This window comes from Phoenix dactylifera, chromosome 4, assembly GCF_051530095.1.
Source record: "Phoenix dactylifera cultivar Ajwa chromosome 4, Ajwa_hap1_PhDact_Kaust_v1.1, whole genome shotgun sequence".
NCBI lineage: Eukaryota > Viridiplantae > Streptophyta > Magnoliopsida > Arecales > Arecaceae > Phoenix > Phoenix dactylifera.
The window spans coordinates 53170775-53194654 of NC_143193.1; the positions used below are offsets into that span (position 1 = coordinate 53170775).

At 41.0% G+C, this 23880-nt stretch overlaps 2 protein-coding genes across 2 annotated transcripts; both read left to right on the top strand.

Annotated features, from left to right (window-relative positions):
• The first annotated feature begins 2444 nt into the window (after positions 1–2444).
• On the top strand, positions 2445–3686 carry LOC103714283 (NDR1/HIN1-like protein 1). The gene has a single exon (XM_008801476.6). The coding sequence runs from the start codon at positions 2722–2724 to the stop codon at positions 3493–3495; it is 774 nt and encodes a 257-aa protein (XP_008799698.4). The 5' UTR covers positions 2445–2721; the 3' UTR covers positions 3496–3686.
• Positions 3687–19624: 15938 nt separating this feature from the next.
• Positions 19625–20666, top strand: LOC103714280 (NDR1/HIN1-like protein 1). Its single transcript, XM_008801473.5, has one exon. It carries the CDS (start codon positions 19748–19750, stop codon positions 20369–20371), a length of 624 nt encoding a protein of 207 aa, XP_008799695.1. The 5' UTR covers positions 19625–19747; the 3' UTR covers positions 20372–20666.
• The last annotated feature ends 3214 nt before the right edge of the window (positions 20667–23880 follow it).

Consider the following 23880-nt stretch of genomic DNA (forward strand, 5'->3'; position numbering starts at 1 on the left):
TCCGGGTAAATAAATGGCTAACGAGCAGAGCAATGATGGTTAAAGTTAGTGACCGGGAAAAAAGTTTCACTATTGGAAGATTAAGACTCTAGCGAGGTCTGAAAGAATTGGAATATCTTGTTTTCAAATATTGGTGAACCCTGGCATGAGCCATTACGGGTCATGTCTTGAATGCTAAACAGAGATTTTGACGGACCAGTCTTAAAATCCAAATGAACATCTGAATCCTATCCCCAACATGAACGTCCCAAGCACTAATTAATTATTTAACATATGCATCCATTAGTGGAAAGAAAGAGTAAAATTCTCAAGAGAGAGAGAGGGGACTGGAAACTTTTTAAGTCAGTATATTTTGTTTCTTTTTACATAGTTATTTTTAGTTTATTATGAGATAAGCTTGCTTACTCTTATGAGCCTTGACCTTAATTGTTTCATTGTTATTCATGGCTTTGGTATCAACAGTGGGTGAAATATATTAGTAGATAATCTATGGTGGTCTGGTAGATTTTCTTGCTTCACTAAGGCTATTTTTTTTCATTTTTTTTTTTAACCAAAACGTTGGGGTTAAGGACCCATCTAATATTTCATTGAGCAATGAATGAGAGAGTAAAGAGCCTGGATGATCCTAGAATCAAACAGCCATTAAGAAGAATGTAGGGAGAGGATTACATTTGAAGCAAATTGGGCCGGTACCCAAACATCAAACACGAGCAAGGTACGTATCAATCTCAACCCGTGTATCGACCTTTGCTCTCAACTCTCCGCTCAGACTCGCTTGTGCTCTTGCTTTGGGCTAGTGGCTATTGGCAGGAGTCCAATCTTCGCTATCTCAGTTCCTGAAACTGAAGGTGGACGGGCATGCATTACCTATGTGGCTAGGTTTTGAGGGCTGACTTTATAGCCATCAAGAGTGATTTAGCAACTGCAATTGGGTGGATTTAGAGTTAGGCGGAGGCGGCTGATGCACACTAACTTCTCCACTATATTCTGAGGATTTTGAGGGAATATCTATTCCTGGATGCTAGGCATGTTTATCGGGATACGAATAGGGTAGTAGATTAGGTTACCTCTTATATGATGGAATATTGTATACAAGTACTGTGGACTGAATTGTCAGTTGTCCACGACATTTTATTTTTTGATTTTGTTCGACGTATTCGTACTATGTATGACCCATTCATCTTATCAAAAAAAAAAAAAAAAGCACCAATGATGGCCAGCACGCTGTGATTGTCTATCTTTGCCTTCTTCCGAAGACTTGAATCTTATCTTTACTCGACAGGGTGGAAGATCGCCGTTGTAGAAGTCACCATAAGTTGAAGATGGCTGAATTTGTTCGCAAGCAAGGACAAACGCAAGTTTCTTTCTCAACATGAAAGAAAGGGGGAAAAGGGTAAGATTTTGTTGCCGTTGCTCGGAACGAAGGCTACATGGGTGATCCCATAAGGCCATAATCTATTTGAAGTAGGTGCTGCGTTCAAATCTCGTTAGTTATCGAGGTGCTTAAGGACCTCATTTTGGGAAGAAAGGACACTGATGCATTTAGAACTTCGATAAAAAAAATGACATGGACTGTGGGGACCTCTGCCATACCATAGCTCTACAAAACTGCTCTCGTCCATCCTCGGAGAAAATAGAAATAAAGCAGCTCGCTTGCTTTCATACGGCAATAATAGAAGTTTTCTAATTGAAATTTTGCTTAGAGTGCTCCCTTTTTCCAAATCCGGTTAGACTCTTCCTTTCTTAAAAAATCCCTTCATTTTTCTTACCCTTTTCCATAATTTATCAAACAATCAAACATGCCTTTAGGATTCTGTTTTCTATGGATGATCTTTATATTCTTTTTTTTTTAAGAATAAATCAAAATTCAAAACAAAGATCACTCTGAATTCCTCTATTCAATTATATTTATATTGACAAATATGAATTAATAATTTATGTTAACAAGCAGAATACCTAAAATAACTAGTTATCTATTACCTTTTTAACTAATAATATTAATTATATAATATTTTTAAAGATATAATATATCTAAATTTTGGACCGAGCTCTTCTAATACCCATCATCACCGCTTTCTATTTGGGTGGAAGCTTTGCAGGATCAACTCTCCAGCTATCCTGTTCTCTCGAGGATCAGCCATCAAGTTTAATTTCCACCATATGGTAATCCTTTTCCTTGACGTGGGCTACTGACCGGCTTCATTCTATTTTTCTGTCTTGTATGTCTAAAACTCATGATCCGCAGATTGTTTGGAGGATGGTTTTTTTCAGACATTACATATATATTGAAAGACAAACAGAACTGCAGATTGGGTTGCCTCCTATATTATTTAGAGTGTTTATTTAGACGTGTATCGTTGGGATTTCTTCTTCTTTATATCATTTTATTTTTTTATTAAATTGTACCATATATGTACTATATGGAATGTCGTTAAAATAAATAAATAATTAAATAATTAACGTCTGAAAAACCACGACGAACGCTGCCCTCCCTCTCTCGCCCTCCCTTCCTCAAGGAAGGAAGCAAGAGAGAGACCATTCGCGCGCTTTCCCACCGCCATACGCGATTCTCTCTCTTTCTTTCTAAACCTATCTCTCCACTATAAAAGCGGTGCTCCACTTTGCCCACTTCAATTCCTCTTTATTCTCCGCGTCTCTCACGCGATCCGATCCCCTTCTCTTTCTTTCTCTCTCTCTCTCTCTCTCTCTCTAGAGCGAGCTATGAGTTCGGCGAGCAATCCCAAACCGGTGGTCACCGGCTACCCGGCCGCTGCCGCCCCGTCCCCCGCCGGCGGAGCCGCCTACCCCTATCCCGCTCCGCCGCCTCACGCCGCCCCCTACTATCCCGCCCCCTACCCCAACGGGGCCGCGCCGCCCCCGGCTTCCTACGGCGCCCCCTTCCGCCCCAACACCCTCTTCCTCCGCCGCCTCCTCGCCGTCGCCATCGCCTTCTTCCTCCTCATCGGGCTTGTCATCCTCATCCTGTGGCTCGTCCTCCGCCCCCGCCTCCCCGTCTTCGCCGTCTCCTCCGCCTCCGTCTCCGCCTTCAACCTCTCCGCCCCCCAGCAGCTCCTTTCCTCCGACTTCGACTTCGCCCTCTCCGTCAGCAACCCTAACCACAAGATGGGCATCTACTACGACCGTCTCGTCGCCGCTGTCCTGTACGGATCCGACACCATCGCCGAGACCAACCTTCCGCCCTTCTACCAGGGCAAGGGGAACGCCACCACCATCCGGGCGCGCCTGGTGGCGGCGGCGGAGTACGTCGATGCCGACGTCGCCAAGGGGATCACCGCCGATCGCGGCCGTGGCGACGGCACCGTCAACTTCTACGTCAGGGTTTTGGCCTTGGTTAGGTTCAGGGCCAGGGCGTGGAGGACGAGGTGGCACGTCATGAGAGTCTACTGCGATCACGTCCCCGTCGGGTTCAAGAACGGGACGGCTACTGTCGGATCATTGGTGGCCCCACCGAAGCAGTGCCAGGTTAATCTCTGAGTACGTATATCGATATATTCGTCTTCTTTTCCTCGCATTACCGCCTGGTGGTGATACAGTGAAGGGAAGTAAGCTTGTAATTAGATGTGGTCTGGATGCTAACCGATATTTCAACATATGGTACTCTTAAAACTATATTTTGACATTGATAATGCTCGGGTAAAGATAGATTTTAATATGGTTATTGGTTAGAGCTACAGGACTTTCTTTCTTTATTTTTCCTACACCCTTTTTTTTCTGTTTAACATTTTTCACTGGACATGTTTTCTATCTGTGAAATACTTTGTCCAGTGTGAGTGAGATTTTCTCCTAGCATGTCCTTGAGTCCTACTCTTGGATCTAGTTAATGTTGGTCTTTATTGTGTGTTTATAATCTAAAATAGGTTGTTATGTTGGCTGTTAATGGAAAGTTTTACCACTTTTTAGACATTGAGGAGCGAGGGATTATGGCAACTCAAATTTGTAAGCCTTTTGATTCTAGGCTTGGTATACATTATATATTGTGAGAAAATGGGCCCTGGTATAATGGTAAGGTTTCTCCAGGGTTTTGGTATAACGGTAAAGTTGCTCCATTGTAACTTTGAGTATCACAGATTTAAAACATGAAAACATTCTCTTCGTATGTGAGGATAAGGTTGGCTATATCTAGCCCTTCACAGACCCTTCAATGGCAGGAGTCTTGTGCATTAGAATGTCATTTTATATACTATATATTGTGGCATCAAGCAGGATGAAAATGTCAAGTTTTGCTTATGATATTCAGTGTGCTGGAGTGGCCATATTTGCCAATAAAACTTTCTAAGACATTGAGCAGTGCTTGATGGAAACTTATCATCCACATTCTTAATTTAAAGGAGGTACCTAGCCATGCTTAGGATGTTAGAACCGAAGTAGTTCAATTTCCTAGGAATTCCAATAGCTTTCTTCATTGAGAAACTGTCCAGTGCTACATAGAGGAATTACATTATTGATATCGAATTCTATATTTTTGTGCAAATTCTTAAGCAGTAGGGCCATGTCTGATCTGTCAAAAGCTCATGGTCTTCTCCAATTGTAAAGCCTTGAGCTATTTCAACTAATAAATGAATTTAAATTTGATTTTTGCATGTTACCGCATCATTCAGAAAGCCAAAGATAGAGAATAAGGTTACCATGCTGCCTTAGAGGTTGGGGAATCTTTCCTTAGGGAGGTGGCTTCCATATATGGGTTGCCAAAAACACTCATTCCAACCATTATTTGAAGGTTGTGAGCATCTTTTAGAAAACTGTTAGGACGATGATGGGTATGAAGCTCATGTTTCTCAGACCCTTTTATCGTCAAACTGACAGCTAATCAGAGGTGGTTAACCAAAGTCTCATGTGTCTTTTATGATGCTTGGTTGGAGACAGCGCATAAGTGGAATAGCTTAATTAATAGTATTATTAAGATATCTGCATTCTAGTGGCAAGGCCATAGCCAAGGAGTGTGTGGGGTCTTGGCCCCTTTTTTGCTCAAAAATCACACACAGCCCTCTTAGAAATATGGTGTCCAACCCCTATCAATTCTATATAAACATTCGCTCCCTTAGTCTCTGATATATCCTGAATTTTAGGCAGTATTTAATTCGTTAAATCTCTCTGCATCTGAATACTTGATTCCTATCGTTACTCCATTTTTTCCAAAATTGCTCCTTTTATAACTAATCTTTTGTCTCCTTACCATTCCTATCCAAATGGAAATATTCAAACCCGTCAATCCCACTACCATCTAAAGAGAGAAAGTTGAGGTAGAATACAGCCATCATATATCAAAGATGTCAATATGGTTTATAAGGCTGAAATTACAATTTTATTCATTTTAATTTTTCAGCAAAAAACTCCATTAATGTTCATTGATAATTGAAACATTAGTGCCAATGAGTGTGAATGGCCAAAAAGAAAACTAAAAGCACACAGAGAGAGAGAGAGAGAGAGAGAGAGATCATGGTATCTCTTCTTCAATTTGCCTTTTCTACAAAGCAATATCAACATCGTATGCCTTTTGTGTTTCTTTTTTATTGCCCTATTTTGGTGTTTGGCATGACTTTTTGGACCAGGAAGTTGTGTAGTACAATTCTATTTCATACCATTGTTGCTCTTACCTAGTTAATTGGGGAGATTGTTTTTTTGGACTGCTAAATGACTTGTGAGCCTTGATTTTTGAACATTGTTTAGAGGAGGTAGGCACAATTGTCATCAATTTCAAGGGTAAAGGGTTTCAAATTTCATTTGCTGAGGTAAAACAGTCATCACCGAAATTTAGTTCAGGTAGAAATCAGGAAGGTCATGGTTGGATTTTTGGGGACCTTCAACATGTGCTGAAAGAAGGCGTCATTATGGATAATACACTCCTCAAGTCGTAATAGTTGGCTTTCAAGAGGTATTGCCACATGATGCAAGAATAACGCAGATCTTAGAAAACATCAAGAAAAAGGTGGACAACTGGACAAGTACTTATATGCAATATCACTTGGCTTAAGCAATTTGCTAAGATTAGGGTAATTCATTCATTTTGTTTCATATGACTATTCTCTTGGTTGCGAAGGAACCCAGAAGTGCATCCTTCTTTCTGTGCTAGAGCAATCATTACCTCTGACCTTCAAGAAGTAGTCAGCAACACTAAGAGCTGGTGGCTGATAAGAGATGATTATTTTGCATTCTTAGAGAGATGATTTTGAATAGCACTTCTTGGAACATCTTGTGGGAGTTTACCATTGCATCTTTCAGAACTATGAACAGCATAATCTAATTAAGTTAAAGAAAATTGGCAGATCATTGATAACAGATTGACATGAAGCTTTTAAGTGTACTTACGTGCACCTGTGGTGTGACAAAGCTTTCAAAAGACAACAGCTCAAATGCTCAAGCAAGGTTATTGCTTATAAAATATGTTCTCATTGGTGAAGTTGATTGGTTATGAATCCCTTGATTTCAATTAAAACAGGATCAAAGTAAAAGGTATTTATGACCTTAATGGAGCCAAATGCCATTATGAACAAAATATTAAGGTCATTTCCTACCTAATTTTACATAAGGGTCACTTATTGCTAGCATGTTATGGATATAGATTTTCATTTAAGCTCATAGAGATTTTAGGATGGCGTGATATTGCCAAACATGATTTGATTGATAACTCTGTGAAGACCAGTATGGTTATTGCCAAGGTGATTATCTAGTTGGCTTTTGAATAATGTTTTCTCCAAATTTTGTGGACCTCTTCGGTATTGGCTGAGGAGGACCACCTTTCATTTAGGTACAGCATTAGGGGGTTCATTATAGGATATTTGTAGCATTCATTTTATTTTCATCAGCTCCATAAGTTGTTGCTTATGTGGTTATCCTTAAATAAATGTATGGGAACTTTTCAAGTGAATGTCTAATCTAACAATACTTCTCCCATATTGTATTGGAGGAACCTAAATGAAGAGGCTATTTTTTCATTGGAGAAATTTCATCATGTTTACCATTTGTGGACAAAATGGGCGACCTATTATGCTTGGACGAGTTTGCTAATGTAAGCGGGCTCTTTAGGATAGGAATGCTTGGGAAGATATATTTCTGAAACATCTTTTCAAATGTGGAGAATGCCGGAAGATAACCTAGAAGATTGTCTATAGAAGATTGGCTTGAAGCTTCTATCAGGCTGTTAGATACAGTTATGGGTATCCTGATGTGATGTGGCACCGAGAACTTGGTTGCAGTGGCTTTGGGAGGTGTTTAAAAGTTGGCGTTTGTCCATTTATGCATATGAGACAGAACATGTTGAAAGTGTTATGATGATATCATAAATCTTTCTTTACCGGAGCTATATAATTTTCAGCTGTTGCTGCATTTATTCTATCCCTTAATCATACTTCTAAAGGAAGATAACGTTTGACTTGACTCGACTAACGAAGAACTTGGACGTGGCTATTGTTTCTTAGCCTTGAAGAACTTATTTCTCTAGGCTCAATTATTAAAGACAGCAGGACTCCGATAATATAGTGGTTGATCTGTTAATACTTCCTCAACAATATAGTGGGTTCTTACAGGATTCTAAACTAAACAGACATGTGAAGAGGTGCTGGAGAATAGCTTAATGGATTTTACCTGATGCAGTGCAAGTTCTGAATGGTTGGTTAGAACTTTACATGGGTTTTTAAATCTTAGATGCATTCTGGATATGCTATTTGTTGGCTCTGAAGGGCCCTTTCCACTAAATGCATATGGTGGACAATGATAGCAATTTGTCAAGGTTGCACAAATGGTTATAATGGACTTTCCAGCAAGGTGTGGAGAGGTTCCTCCAGTTTCTTTGATGAGATGAAATGAAATTGTTTAATGTTATCATCTAAGATCAGCTTCTATTGGTGAGGACAGGAGTTGGGTTTTTTTGGATGATAACACCGAAGAACCTTTATTCACCTGTTTCATGATAGCAGTATAACACCAACGAATATATATTTGCCGATTTCACTATAACCTTGGCTTAGGTAGATTCCGAGTCTCTGAAAGACAAAATTGGTAGGTGTTGGGTTTCCACATTTTAGATTACGTAGCTTTGTACAACAAAATGTTACATGGCCTCCTAGATCCAATATATATTAGAAATGGTAGTTGTCGGCTTTAGAGGATTCACTTCTGTTAACTGCGCACATAGTGAATTATGGTTTAAATTTGTGGTACAACCTATAATCGACTACTACAAGTGTAGACTAATTTCATAATAGTCAATTATGGTGTGATTGATTAGACACTTCAGTAAATGCTCATCATCCCAAAAGATCATCATAAATGTATGTGAACACAAAATAGAACAAGATACACATCTTATTAATGAAGCCTAATCAATGAAATATTACTAGTGCAGCAAACTGAAAATACAACAGAACAATAAAAAAATTACTGCTAGTAAACTCAGATTCCAAGGATGTGATAGATAGCAACAATGGTAATGATGATCGGTAGAGATAATGATTGATGGGTGAAGTAATGAAGGCTGGGTAAAAGATGGTGATAGAACTAGTCGGATAATTGTCTCTGCGAGTTTGATCCCTCCAATCCAATAAGAATCTTCAGGACGCGCTCCACCAAGGCATCGAGACGAAGGATGACGGGGTCGAGAAGGTAGCTTCAAGAAGAAATAGGTCAAGAAGCATGATGAAAGTGAAAGAAAAAGAATTTTTCAGGGCTTCGCCCACGGTGGCACTCACCTTTCTAGATTTTTTTTTTTTTTAATCAATGGTTGATGTCCTTTCTTTTTATAGGCCCAAAAACAGTTGTAACAATCTTTCTAAAAATCATCCAAATGGTTCCTATAACTTCTCTACTAATCCTTATCCAACAACTTCCCCAATAGCCCTTATCTTTCCCCCACTCGTCCTTATCTTCCGTCCAACCGTCCATTACTGTTTCATGAATAGTAACTTGGGTCGGGTTACTGTTCACATGAACAATATTTTTTTTCTTTTCTAACTTCCTTCCCTCCTTCTTCCATACATTCAACATGCACAATTCTATCTCCAAGACTATCATCCATGCTCCTCCGTTCCTAGAGATGAGTGATGGCCGTGAGCATTGAAGAAAGGCCAAGGCTCAAGCACTTAAGTGTGCTGGTTTGGAGTTGGGTTAGGCTTCCTATCATACCTAGGTGGACCTTTTTTGCTGGGCAGTCCTAGTACATGAATCGACTGAAAATCCAAGCCTAAACATGGCTTTAGATAGAAAATATAGAAACAACAAAAAACATAAACTATGTACAAGATAGAGCTCCGAGACTACATCAATTTGGAAGGTTAGACTTGTGGCTGTGGGATAAAAAATAGGGGAGGATGGATGTCAAGTTATATTATTGAGGTGAAGTTTTTGTATATGTACTTGAAAAGCAGATCTTGATTAATATTGTTGTTGGAGGCATGCATTAGTAAATGTGTTTTCAGCTAGTTAACTATAATAAGTGGTAGGATTTCAGAGGGACAATTGTTTGATGTCATCTCAGTGGTTCCCTACATCATGTTGCTGCAATAACATACTTGGTTGTGTTAAGATATGCTAATCTTGTTTGTATGCTTCAATAAATAAGAGGAATGGAGAAAGAATGGGCTTTTGGGGCAAGGACTAAGGTGCTTCCTAGATGATTTTTGATGTGAGAGGTAAGGAACTTCCTAGATGGTTTGAGTTGTGGAGTAATGTTTGAGCGTTTGTTTAAAAGACTCATCTTAATATTCATTTTCAGATGTTACTTAGGGGGTCGAAACTATTAAACGATACTGATGAATGCTGATTGTTTGGTGAACAATGTTTCTTTTGCTGCAATACTAATCCGGCAGTGGTAAAGATTGTGCCTTTCCAAAATTGGTTGTCCTAACAAAGTTCTCAAGTCTATGGGTGTCTTCCTTCTTCCTAAATCATATTGTTGGGCTTCTTGTTTGTATTGAAGGAATGCAAGAAAAGGAGCTCTAGCTGTTATTTATTAGGTGCAACTTTTGATTATATGCTCAGGCACCAGATCTTATCTATTATGAGGTATGGTAGCTGGGAAGTTTGGACATCTGGAAGCACTGCAAACTGTCTGGGGAGAGTGGGGAAGAGTTTTGGGTCAGTTTTAAATATTTGTTTTGACAACACAATTTGTTAATCTGTGAGTGTTTTGGACATTAGCATTGAAGGATGTACTTTGCACCTAGTTAACCATAACCTGGCTTGAGATAGAATCTTCAAGAGACAAACTTGATGGATGTCTTTGTGGAGCTTATTAATGTTTGGTGCAATAAATAGTTGCAGTAGTAGGATATGAATATCTACTTTGTGCTTAAGGGTAGAGGAACTTCTTCAAATAGTTATTGATGTTTCTGCATGCGCACCTTTTCCTCCCTTTTTTTCTTTTCAGATTTTATCGATGTTTTATAAATGCCACATTTTATCCTTGTTGTTTCTGAAAGATTTGTTTTTTGCTTAGTGCTACAACAAAATTTTGGTGGTTGGTTTGGGATAATGAGACATTATTTAAGGACTGAATGGATGTTGGCTTTGGAGGATATAGTTTTATTTGGTGCAGCACTAATTTAGTCATGGTAATAAATGTTGCAATGTTTTTTAGGATATTGGTTGAATCGATATTCTCGCATCTTTTGGTCATTCATCTTCTTATTAATTGTATGGAAGCTTCTTCCCAGTATAGATAGAACCCTACAAAAGGTGTCTCTTAAATCTTAATTTTCTTGGTGACATGGTAAGTTCCATCAATTGAATTGCATAGGGACATTGCTCAGAATGACTCAAATACCTGGCCCATACTTGTTGATGGGAATTGGTACCCAGTGCTTCCCAAGATTGATTCATTGGTGAACATACCCGAGATTGATAAGGTATTTTCATTGTCCCACTTTTTATCCCCTCCCCTCCTTCCCCACCCCCGCCCCTTCCTTTTTTTCTCTCTGAGGCGTAATGCATCAGTTATTGAGTCCTTTTCTTGACTTCTAAAACTGTGGCTCATATATATATATTGAAGTTCTAATGAAATTTTATTGTGACAATCAAGAGGAACACACAACTGAGAATCAAGTATATTATGGAAAGATCAAGCATATCAAAGTGGACTTCATGTTTTTTGCGATAGTCATTTATGTTTTGTAGGACATACATTAACTTGTTGCAACAATATATAACTTTTCAATGTGGCACGAATACGATGTTTTGGATGTTTGGTTCAAGACATCGAACTTATTGATGAATGCTGGCTCTGGAGGATATCATTTCACTTGCCGTAGTGCCGACCTGGTCATGTTAGCACTCGAGAAAGATGAAAAATATGCAATAGTATTGATGGTCACTGTGGTTTGGTCATTATTCTTCATTAAAGAACATATGACCATGCTTGCTGTATCAAATGGCGAATAGAAAAGAAGCCCCTTTCCCTAATGTTGGGTTAGTTCTAGATGTCCTGCCTTGCTATATTTTTTCTTGGGTTATGAGAGGTTTCAGGCAGAATAATGTGTGGTTACTTGCAGGAATTTGTGATAGGGTGGTTGGCAAGGATTATTGTTAGGTATGCTGCAACTGTCACCACAGCCCGATCATGGTGCTAGGAATACTTCAGCATGCCCAGGATAGCCTCCAAGAAGTCCCTTCCAACTTTATCAGGAATATCTGTAGTTGATTAACTAGATATGTTCATTCCTGTTAGTCGAGTGCCTTTCCTGATACTGTCGGAAATTGGAAGCTTTGATCTTATTGCTCATTTAGTAGTTAGGAGGACACTGTCATATCTCTGGTGGCTCAGGACATCTTATGCGGAAGCATTCAAAATATGGGTATTATATGGGAAGCTACTAGCTTTTGTATCGTTGGACCGCTGATAGTTTTAATAGCTGTCATAAGTGTAGTTAGACCTGATTCGTAGTGTTCCCAGTACCTGGTTATGGTATGAAATTTTTCTATGTTCTCCTTCAATTGTAGGCCCGACAATTAGTTGGGTCTTAACTCAATGACCTGAAATCAATCTGATTTAGTGATCCAACAACCTGACCTGACCCTTCCCTTTTCTTCTATCTGTCGGTTCATCTCTGTTGCCACTTCCGACGACTCCTCTGACCGTGCACTCTCCATCTTCCTTGAGCTTCCCAAGCTCTCCACCAGATTGCTTCCCCAAATTGCATGATTTCATAATAGTACAATGCCGGAGCAGCTAACGTGAACCACGTTCCACTGAAAAGATATGCTTTACTTCTTGTCTGCTTGCATTGTAGCAATGTCTGGGTAAGACATGAATTGAACGATGCGTAAAAACGTGTTCAGAGTTACAGAGAATCCCTTTTCTTGCATCCTTCCATTCCTGGCATTATAATTTTCAAGTAAATCGGTAGGAATTGGTTCTGGGAAATAATACCTCGGAAGAAAAAGAGAGCTCGGTTGGCGGGTGCAGTTTCTTGTTCGGATGCGGAGGTTGAGAAGCTTCCAAATAAAGCATGCTTGTATGGATGAGGATTGAAATGATGCGGTCGAGATAGCTCAGGATTGCATTCTTTCGGTGGGGAAGGATGCGATGCAATTCTCTTTTCATTGACCTCATCCATTCCTAGGAGACAGCTGGTGGGTCCTTTTGGTAAATATAATCAAGGTGGTCTCCAGTTTGTAGCCCCTCGGACTTGATGAGGGGTGGTTCTATATACACCCCCCCTATTGCTCAGGACACCCCCCAAAAATTAAAAAAAAATTAAATACTCTCTACACCCCCCCCCCCCATTTGCTAAGGACACCCCTAAAAAATTAAAAATTCCTAAATTACCCTCCACCCTTCCCACCCCCTCACCTAAATTGCTCTCTACACCCCCCAAACCCCCTCCACCCCGCTCTTCCCCTCCAAAACACCCGCCGGCTTCTCCCTTCCGCCCAAAAAACCTCGCCTCAAGCACCTCCCCGGCCATCTCCCGAGCAACGAGCACCTCGCCGGCGGAGGAGGAGGGGGGAGGCGGAGGAGGAGGACGGGGAGGCGGGGGAGGCGGAGGGGGAGGTGGGGGATGGGGAGGAGGAGGAAGGAGGACAGGGAGGTGGGGGAAGAGGAGTGAGAGGAGGTGGCGGAGGAGGAGGGGGGAGGTGGAGGGGAGGTGGAGGGGGAGGACGGGGAGGTGGAGGGGAGGAGGGGGGGAGGTGGGGGATGGGGAGGAGGAGGAAGCGGGCGCAGGGGGGAGGGGGGGAGGAAGACGAGGCGCAGGGGTGATGGGGGAGGCGGAGGAGGAGGAGGAGGAGGCGGAGGAGGAGGACGGGGAGGTGGGGGATGGGGAGGAGGAGGAGGAGGGGGAGGGGTGATGGGGGAGGCGGGGAATCAGGAGGGGTAGGAGGGGGAGGCGGAGGAGGAGGACGGGGAGGTGGGGGATGGGGAGGAGGAGGAAGCGGGCGCAGGGGGGAGGGGGGGAGGAAGAGGAGGAGGAGGCGGCAGTGAGGAGGAGGAGGAGGGGAGGAGGCGGCAGTGAGGCGGAGGAGGAGGAGGAGGAGGCGGCAGTGAGGAGGAAGGGGGGGTGTACTGAGAAAATTTCAAGGGCAATATGGTAATTACACTAAAGGTTAGTTTGGGTATTTTTTTTTTGGTTTTTGGGGGGTGTCCTTAGCAATAGGGGGGGTGTATATAGAACCACCCCTTGATGAGTGCCATTAGGTTTGAGCCTTTTTACTCTTTCCGAGCCACTGTTTGGTATATTAGCCTGACCAACCACCCACCATATCATGCGCTTTCCTATTCTACAGTACCTTGATTGGCTAGTATCGAGGAAAGGTTGCTTGGACTGTAATCTTCAACAAGGACCATCTGATGTGCGAGGTTATTAGCTGATTTGTATTTCTATTACACAGCCCTGTTCCCTTTTTGTGCCAGGTATATTGCTCCAAGCTGCTCCTCGTTAGGACTAGGAGAAAGGATCTAATGGTCATATATATTCCCATGATTTGTTGTGCTTGCTGATGCTACGAAATGCTTGTGGCATGCAATGTATCAAAACAGGAGGAAGAAGACCATTTCACTGTAACACACGACACCATGGACTAATACTAGAAAAGCATCTTGCAATCATTCACATTGTTATTTTGGTCCCGTATGCATTTCTTCGAAGCTGCTGCTCTGCGCACAAGGGCAAGGCGAAGATTTGACCCGTGTAGCTCATGGTGAGGTAGGTTGCTAATAGATAATTTTTCATTCCTCTTCCTCCTCATGGGAACTGTGAGGTCGGTCATTTAAGGTGTTTCTTTGGCTCACCTACCATGTGCCCGTGTCGACCTCTTTGACCGACCGACTTGCCTTGAGCGACCTGCGGACCTCGGCATAATTTGTAATTAGATATGTGGTCGTGAATGGCGACTCAAATAGAAACGCCACAGGAAGCCGCTCAGCTCCGTCTCTCTTCATGTGCTCCATATGATACTTCTTTTGTTTTTTGTACTTGATCCGAGTCAGGAGCAGTGTAGAATCGTACAACGAGGGACCGCTTGGTAGTATCGACCGAAATTGAGAACCTGCCCAATGATTGATGGTAGATGTGAACTGGCCAACCATATATAATTTCCCTTGCGTGTAGATTCTTTAGGTCCACCGACACATTTCAGATCCCTACTAGTGATTTTTGTCAGCCTCGGTGTGTCGTAGTTTATCTTCCTTTCCGCATAAATGGAAACTGAATGAGTGATATTGAATCTCTGTGCAGTGCTGCTACCTTGTTGATGGCCTAATGCCATTCGAGTGCATCGTTAGCATTCTTTCAAGTGCGAGCCCTAAATTAGAGCTTGCATCATTCTTCGAAACATGACCTGTTTTCAGTGTGCCATCCATATTCGGTAGTTGATGTTCGGTTAGTGACTCACTATGAGGTTCTTAGGCATGGTGTTTTTTTTTTTTCTTCTGTACAACGGTAGTCATACACAACGAGTATGAATGCACCGAAGAAAATTAAAGAACAAAAGACGACACAAAGACTTAGATAATGACACATGGTCCGTCTAGATAAAATTTTCGGAATGGTGAGCAGTAAAAGAGGCAATCCAGTATGCTGCACAATTTATTTTTCGGTATGGTGTTTTTGAAAGCCGCTGTAGCTGTGTCCACAATGGAGTATCACCTCTTGCCCGAGGGAGAAAAAAAGGAGAGAAAAAAAAAGTTTATCCCTCCTTTGTCCCTCCACGCCCTTCTTTGCTATATGGCGTTCCTTTTGCATTGCTATCGTTCACTTTTGTTAATATCGCCCCTTTTCAGTGAGCATGAATGTAGGGTTCCGCATTGAAGTCTGAGCTTCTAAAGAGATCTTGCTAGGACTTTCTGAAGACAACGTGGACATGGTAGTCAGTTTGTACGCGTCAGTTCAGAACGGAAATTGTTTCTCTGAGTTCTTTGCTGTTCTCCGGAGCCTTGAGGAAAAGAAAATGCTTAATTTGGTAACACTCAAATGCTTATTAAAGTCAAGCAAAAGTGCTGAAAGCCCGGACAACCTGGAGCGTTTCATTTAACAGGTGTAATTATTTTAAATGACTATGTACCTAAAGGAATGCCGTTTGAGTGGCGAACCCACCCTAGCTTTAGTGGGTTGATATTATATTCAAAATAGTGGATGGTGGAGCGTGGAGAAGATAGCCAAAGGGAAAAAGGCAGCGGAGTGATGAGTGCGTGGATGGCAGGATGGGAAGGAGGCAAAGGTAGGTGGCACGTCCAAATTGTGGAGGTTCGGAGAGGGACTCAAGGACTCGGCTTTCGCAAAGCTCTCGTTCAGGGGGCCCCACACTGTCCCTCCGCTCCTAGCCAATGCCAAATCTGAGGGCTCCTGTTTATTCCACTATAGTTTTTTGCTGTTTTATCTGGTACTCTCCTTCGAAATTGTCTTGCCAAGTGAGTTAAATAGGTCCAGGAAAAAGGAAAAAGGGTGAGACGATTCTTATTTTAAGATGACAAATCCTCCAGTAACGCTGCATGATATCGTTACATAGCAATGCATATTTTTTTATATATAATTTTTTTTACTATAGGGACATACAATGTTTAATTTTATATCAATTATTTGCTAATTAAATTTTAGATACTCATATAAGATTAAAAAATTAAATAATACTTTTTTTGGTTAATTATTTTGGACGAGGTCTCATATTACTATAAGTAATATTAAAACAAACTCTGCATATAATTTATAATGCTGCAGCACAAATTTATTAAAATTGATCATAAATTTATTATTGTATTTAAGATTAGATTTATATGAATTTGTCATTGTAGGTCCTGGGTTGCTTGGACCATGGTTGATACTATAAGACCGCCGAAAGAAGAAAGATATGCATCAGACGTGACATTCCCCTCGTATAATTCGAACTGGCGTCATGCCGGTATTGCTCTTGAGAAATTACGGACGTAATAATGACGTGAGACCTCACTAATGCATCTCGATAACTGGTTTTATTGTTAAACTCTCCCCAAGTTTTATATTGAATTGAGACTTTGAACTGTGTCGCAGGGAGTAGCTTTATTTGATTGTGAGATATTCTAGAAGCAAGCAGATGGGGCTGGGCCAATGGAGGCTTTGTCGTATCCCCAGCTGGATGCTTCCAATCTTAAAACTCTACTCCTCGATCGCTCAACCTTTTGACTTGGCTGTCTCCAAAGACGTGCTATGATTAATCACGGAAGCCGCGAAAGGCTTCTAAGGCTTCGATCCCAAAATCTTCAGATCTTCTTCCCTGGCATATTGTGCGGGCACCATAGTACATCATCAGGTGAAGCTTTCTTTTTTACCATATTTTTTTCTTACATCTATCTTTAAAAAAAAAACTCAAAAATAAAATAAAAATAAAACTTCTACTAATGAAGTTCACCAATTTTATAACTTATAAAAAAATAAACGATAATAGAGACCATGTATGAAAAAAGACTGTCGCATGTTCTTCCTTTCTCATCAAGCGATACACATGATTCATCAAGTTTCTGGTACATACTGTAAGCATCTTTGATGTACCCCTAATAGCAATCCAATATATACTTCTAGGTAAATTGATGCATAGTTTTCATTATATAGTGTGCACCATTACATAGTATATGACTAGTTGAAACACACCTAGCAATATAGTCTTCCAACATCTCAACACACACCTTAAGATAAATCGATACATAATTTTCAGAATACGATGCTCACTGGTACACACTACACAACCAAATGATACGTAAATACTTGTCGGTTTCTTGATACATACTGTAAGTTTTTCAAATACATATCTAGTAGCAACCCAATACATACATTCAAGTAAAGTGATAGATAGTTTCAAGAACACAGTATTTACCAGCATAGACTGCACGGTCAAATGATATACACCTAACAAAATAGACATCCAACATTCTAATACACATGTTTAAGTAAATTAATACAGTTTTTAGAAAGAAGTAAGAAAGAGACTCGAAAGGAGAAGGAAGACCTCGCAGATGGGAGAGAAAGTTTGACGAGAAGAAGAATATAAGGAAATGCTTGATGAGAAAGAAAGAGTATATGGATGGTCTTTCTTCGTGAATAGTCTCTTTTGACTCATGTAATTTTTTTCTTTTTATTATTTTTTTAATTTAGGGGATTGGCATACTAAGTTAATTAGTAGGAATTCTCTTATTCCTATTTGATTTGCAGTTTTTTTCTTTAAGATAGAGACAAAAAGAAACGTATCAAAAGAAGTTCGGCCCAATATTTTTTTATGGTGCCCGCCCAATATAATTTTTGTTCACACTCAGCACTACCCAGAGGATCTAGTTTAACCAAACGCCATCAAGTGATAGCCTGTTATTTTATGGGTGCAACAGAGGCGAGCTCAATGCAATGTACTGCATGGAATCCAAATGATGATGGGTTGCCATGCAAAATATAATTAATCAGTAAATTGCTTTTCTTTAGTTCATGCAGGGACTCAAGATGATTTGGACTTGACATGATGCGGCTCTTTCTCATTATCTTTTGTCGATTGATCCAAGGATCGATGGTGATGCATGAACAGAGAGAGACTATCAAATTGGATCCTGGGGTTTATTGTTTTTTTTTTTTATCGGGTCGATTAATCAACTCAAAGTCGCCTTTGCAAGCCTCCATACTCTTAGAAATCTCGAAGTTTATTGTCTACTTGCAGCGACGCCTTGAGCCCGCAGAGCGATGGCGTTCTATGCAACGCGTTTTGTGCAACGCGCTGTCAGGAATTCGTGTCGGCCATGGAAGCGCTGATTCGCATGTGATCTGGTTCGGGCCTCATGGAGACTGCTGACCGATCTCCGACGCCTCTCTTTAATCTACATCCGTCCACCCATGAAAGATCCGAGGGCTGTGATCAAAAGACCACTACTATATGCGTGGGCCCACCCGCGTATAAAGTGGGGAGATCCAGGACATTATTATGACTCGTTGACCTTACTTTTCCGTACAGTAAACTTTGTAATTAGCCATTATTGGTGGTGTACAAATAAATAAATAACTAATAATTTTTTTTTTTTATACATACTTCTACAGCTTATACTAATCTCTGATGAGAAAAAAAATACACCCTAAAAATGGAGAAACAAATATATAGTGAGTCAAAAGAACCCAATCATAGCTCTCATTCAAATAGCCCTTTTTTTATTTTTTATTTTTTACTCTCTTTTTTTTTGCTTTTTATCTTCTACTTCTTCTTTTTTTTCTTTTTCTTTCAAGCCCCTCATAGACATACTTAGCCAAGAAAGCCTCCTCATCACTACCCAGTACCCATCATCCAAATATCATAAAGTAGGAGATGGCCTCACCCCATCATCCGCCAATCCTTCTTAATCCATCCTATAATGGCAGCCGAGATACCAAGCTTTGTTATATTTTTTTTTAGTTCTCCCTGAAGATAAGGCGTTCCGTTCGCTGCGCTCGCGTGCGTTGCTTTTCCACCGCACGCTTCCGTCACTCCCTATTATCTCGTTATCCCCTTGCATCTCCCGGTCCAAAATATTTTACATCCACCGACCACTTAACACTGGTCCACCACCTTCTCTCTCTCTCTGAGGGAATCGACTTTGAGAAACGTTGTTTAGACCCACACAAAAAAAAAAGAAAAAAGAGGGCATGTGGATAGGGGGAAACACCATTATAAATACAGATATACTATGTTTTTTTATAGACTAACTATGAAGGATTCAAGATTATGATTCCCATAGAACCGACCTTCTCTCTAAGGGAAAAAATAATGTCTAATTCAACTTTTATTGGACTTATTTGCAAATAACGCATTACTGGCTTACTGCTCGTTATCATGGTATGAAATACTGAATGTAGAAAATAACACATACTTATGAGAAATTATATGTTTTGGCCTGTCTCTAAACAAATAATTTAACTTCAAAATTATTATCACTATTCCCATGGTAGAGCGGCTTTTAGAACTAAATAATCATTTATATGATTATTATATGAATAAATAAAATGCACCATTATAGTGGTCATTATCATAATATTTACAACTTCAGTACTTAAAACGGTAAAGCGGCATAGCTGTAATGAAAGGGCCGAGCTTTCCATTGATAACACGAAAAAGGAAAATGTTAACCAAAACATCTCCTGCGGAGCATCTTATGTCCGCCCAACCTCATCTCTACTTATTAATTCGCTTCCGTCCTCATCACACCATCTCCCCGTCTCGCCCACTCCCTCCCCACTCCTCCCCTAGCCCATCTCTCCCAGTACTCCAACTCCTCGCCGGCGGCAGCGGCGGCGGCGGTTCCACGACCAGAACCAGCGGCACCATGTCGGCCAAGGAGAAAGACGGCGGCAAGGGCCACAAGCTGTCCCGCCTGATCTTCGCCATGATCCTGGGCTTCATCATACTGATCCTCTTCATCATCCTCGTCATCTGGCTCGTCCTCCGCCCCACCAAGCCCAAAATCTACCTCCAAGACGCTTCCGTGTCCGCCTTCAACGTCTCCTCCCCGGAGAACCTCCTCTCCTCCACGCTGCAGGTGACCATCTCCACTCGCAACCCCAACGACCGCATCGGCATCTACTACGACCGCGTCGACGTCTTCGCCTCCTACAAGTACCAGCAGATCACCCTGGCCGCGTCCGTGCCGCCCTTCTACCAGGGCCACAACGACATCGACGTCTGGTCCCCGTACCTCTACGGCGTCGACATCCCGGTGGCGCCCTACCTCGCCGAGGCTCTCGTCCAGGACCAGTCCTCGGGGTTCCTCCTCCTGCACATCAAGATCGACGGCCGGGTTCGGTGGAAGGTGGGCACGTGGATCTCCAACCACTACCACCTCTACGCCACCTGCCCGGCCTTCCTTTCTTTCGAGACCGGGAAGGGCGTCGACGGCGACCCCCCCGCCGTCAAGTTCCAGCAGATCTCCACCTGCAGCGTCGACGTCTGATACTGTCCATCTTCGCATGATTTCTGATTCTCTCTCTGTTTTTTTTTTTTTTTTTTTGGTCTTTTTCAAAAGTGTTTCTTGACGGCGTTTGAAGACGGCCGGCAAGGGGTTTAATTATCTATTTAAGGGTTCGTTGGGGGTAATAACGACCAGATGTTGAAAGATATGTATTCAGGTCCCTGTAGATTATGTTGGGGAATAATAATAAACGGGTTAAAGGGTAAGATTTCGGCCACGTGTAATAGCAAGTTAAATGTGAATCAAGTAATTATGAATTTATGTTGGATTTTTGTGATGGAAAGAGTTGCAATGCACGTTGGCAATTTAATTTGTAGATGTATACTGCTTGAACCTTTTTTCTTTTTTTTTCCCCTGAACTATGTTGTTGCTTCCACCTTCTCAAGCTAATTGGAGAAACTTTGGGAAGAAATGTTGTGATATGACAAATATCTCATAGAAAACAATCGCACAAATAATGCATAACTATCCTTGTACAATGAACATTGCTGGTGAGACTAGTAAAAAAAGTAACATATTAGTTGCCTTATATAATATATAGAACTAGTATGATACATGCATGTAATGGTTAATTACCTTTTGTTTTTTGGTACTATGAATCTTCTTGGTTAGACATCCCTTTCTCCTATGTTGTTATTCCATTGCTGATGCGTATATGACGACATCGGTAAGAGATTAGCTGAGTTTAAAGTGGATATGTGACAATGATCTTCAAGAAAAAGAAAAAGAAGATATAAAATAATTTCACGATCGTCATCCTACTGTTTTGTATTTCACTCCTCCAAATTGAAAATTCAAATTCATTGTGTACTTCCATCCATTTACCAACAAATTAGATCTTTCTCGATGCACACAGTTTGATGCAAAAGGTAGAGCTTAATTATCGAGCAAGCAAGGTCGAATGTAACCCACCAATAATAAGAGAAACCTTGTAGCCTCTTGCTACAATAGAAGAGTGGGTAGGCTCCGGCTTATCCTTTTCTTGATGTCCTTTTCAGTTGCCCAAGATTAATCATGAGTGAAAAAAAAAAAAAAAAAGGCATTGGAAGAGACATAAGGTGAAAGGTCCCCACATCAAATTGTGAAGGTGACAATTTGATGCATGAATGTGGCCTTGGTAATCCAAGTTGTTAAAAGCCATGAAGGCACCACTCGAAAGTTGTCAGGCTGCTATTTTTTTCTCTTCACATTGACAAAGTAACCGGAGTAGGTAGCCAAACAGACCTCTCGCAATTAACCAGACCGGAGAAGATACCATTTTTTTTCATAACGGATTTACAAACATCTTGCAAGTAAGCAATCCCTTTCATCCTTTTATTATACTCAGCTCACTGTCCGTTTGTTGTTGTACACAGCTAGGAGAGAGATTACCTCCTCAAAATTTTGAACCAAAACCTTAAAATTTTGAATTAAATATATGATCCATAAGCCAACGCATAAAGGTCCAAGGGATCATTAATTTAGGACATGAGGAATACCCAAACTGTAGGTTTGATTCTCTTTTGCATTGCAGTAAAATTTGCTAGATCACACATGAAACATCCACTAATTTGTAGTGACCAATTTGGATTGGCTTGTTTGGGCTGCCTAATTAGGACGAGTAGAAATTGAGTGCAAATCATCTACGTTGTATTTAAAGGACAATTTTCATAAAGCAGACCCGTGCTGCCTATTTGCTCCACATCCATATTGGACCTTGTAGTCAAGTTATATGAGTTTGCAGCAACTTGGATATAAAGCACATAAAAGAAAAGCACATAAAAGACTAGAAAGCACATAAAAGAAACCTATCTTTTTGAAATGGAACCAGTAGTATATGCATCTAGCTACCAGCCATCAAAAGCAATAAAGGATGAAGAATATTTACGAACCGAGAGGCGATAACGGGTGAGGAAACACCAAGTGGTGGCCATCTTTTTCAAAGTAGTTTCTGTGGATGCGATTGTGACTCCAAAGTGTCTCCAAGATGCTCATGAGATGCAAGAGAGACGCAAAATGATGACAAATTGATTTGATGGCATAGGTGAGGCCATCCTCGCTACCTACTTGGGATAACGATGCTCCATCTAATGTTCACATGCTATCTATTTTAGATTTGATGATGAACTATTGTGCTGGATTTGCTAGTGTGGTACTAAGACTAAAGAAGGTTTGGTTTCTGGCTAGTTCTTGGCTGGTTTCTGTTGCTGGAAATTGGACCCGGGGGCGATCTTCGGTCGAGGAGAGGGAGCGGCAAGTCTTCACAACCTTATTCCCCCAACAGTTTCCATTAGGTATAGCCCATGCTCGGGCCCAAGTTATACAATGTGAACGCTACTCTATTCTCTCTTGTTGATCTCCCATCAAGGATTCTGGGTACCATATTATGGCAAAATTAGAAGTCTCTCTACTGTCACTGCCGGACATTGTGGTAGGGGGGTAGCGTTATACCTGCACCAAAAAAATGTAACATGAGCGGTAGTTTTGGCCTATATACAAGGTTATCTGAAGCCTTATATATATTTGGGAATTTACAAAGTAAAAAAGTCTTAAATTACAGCCACATATACAACAACTCATAACCTCATCCACAAATGCTAGCAGGAAGGTGTTATTTAAGTTTCATGACCCTATATAGTACCAAAGATATCTACCTATTACATAGCTGATGTGGGACTAAATATATACCTGCATGGGTCCTCGTATACTCTTTCAAAAAAAGGCCTGGGCATATAAAAAGTCCAAGCTTGTTGGATGCATATCATTGGCAGGCGCACATAAGCTTGCAGATCACCATGTCGGTCTTCGTCAATAACTGGTGCTGCATATTAGACTAGGTTTCGAATAAGTACTCTTCATTTGGGAGGCTTTATTTGGAAAAACCACATGTTTGTGCCCGAGTCCTTGTGCAATCTTCTTTTTGCTTGGGCGGCCATTGCATTAAAAAAAAAAGAAAAAAAAAAAGAGAGAAGAACAAGTACTCTTCCGGCGGCTCTATCAAATGGCCTTTCCTTTCATATCTGTGGATTAAGCAATTATTAACTCCCCTGATGGATGCAGACCTGCGCAATGCTCAAAATAAAAATGATCAGTAGCTTTCCAGTTGAATTCCACAGGCATGCGTAACTAACACTATCACAAAAAAATTATAGTAAGTTTTGGATCATTGGATCAATAGAGGACCAATATATTAGCAAATCTCAAGGCTTGGGTCCATGCAACACAACTTGTGGCACGTTTCTGGTGAGGCCATAGCAAGAAATCGATCAAGGTGGCATGACTTAATTGGACCTTTAATTAATGGTTCTATTGTTTGGAACCAGCCAGCTGACTCCAGGATAACAAAGCAAGGAAACATGGTCTTGGGCTATTGTTTGAGGACTATTGTTAGGCCCATTAACAGCAATCTCTTCTCTTCCAAGTCTTATAGGATGATGTATTCTTTTTTATCCTGTCAATGCGTCACGTACCAAGAAACTTCGATCTCCAATGTACAAGTTGACCCGTACCCA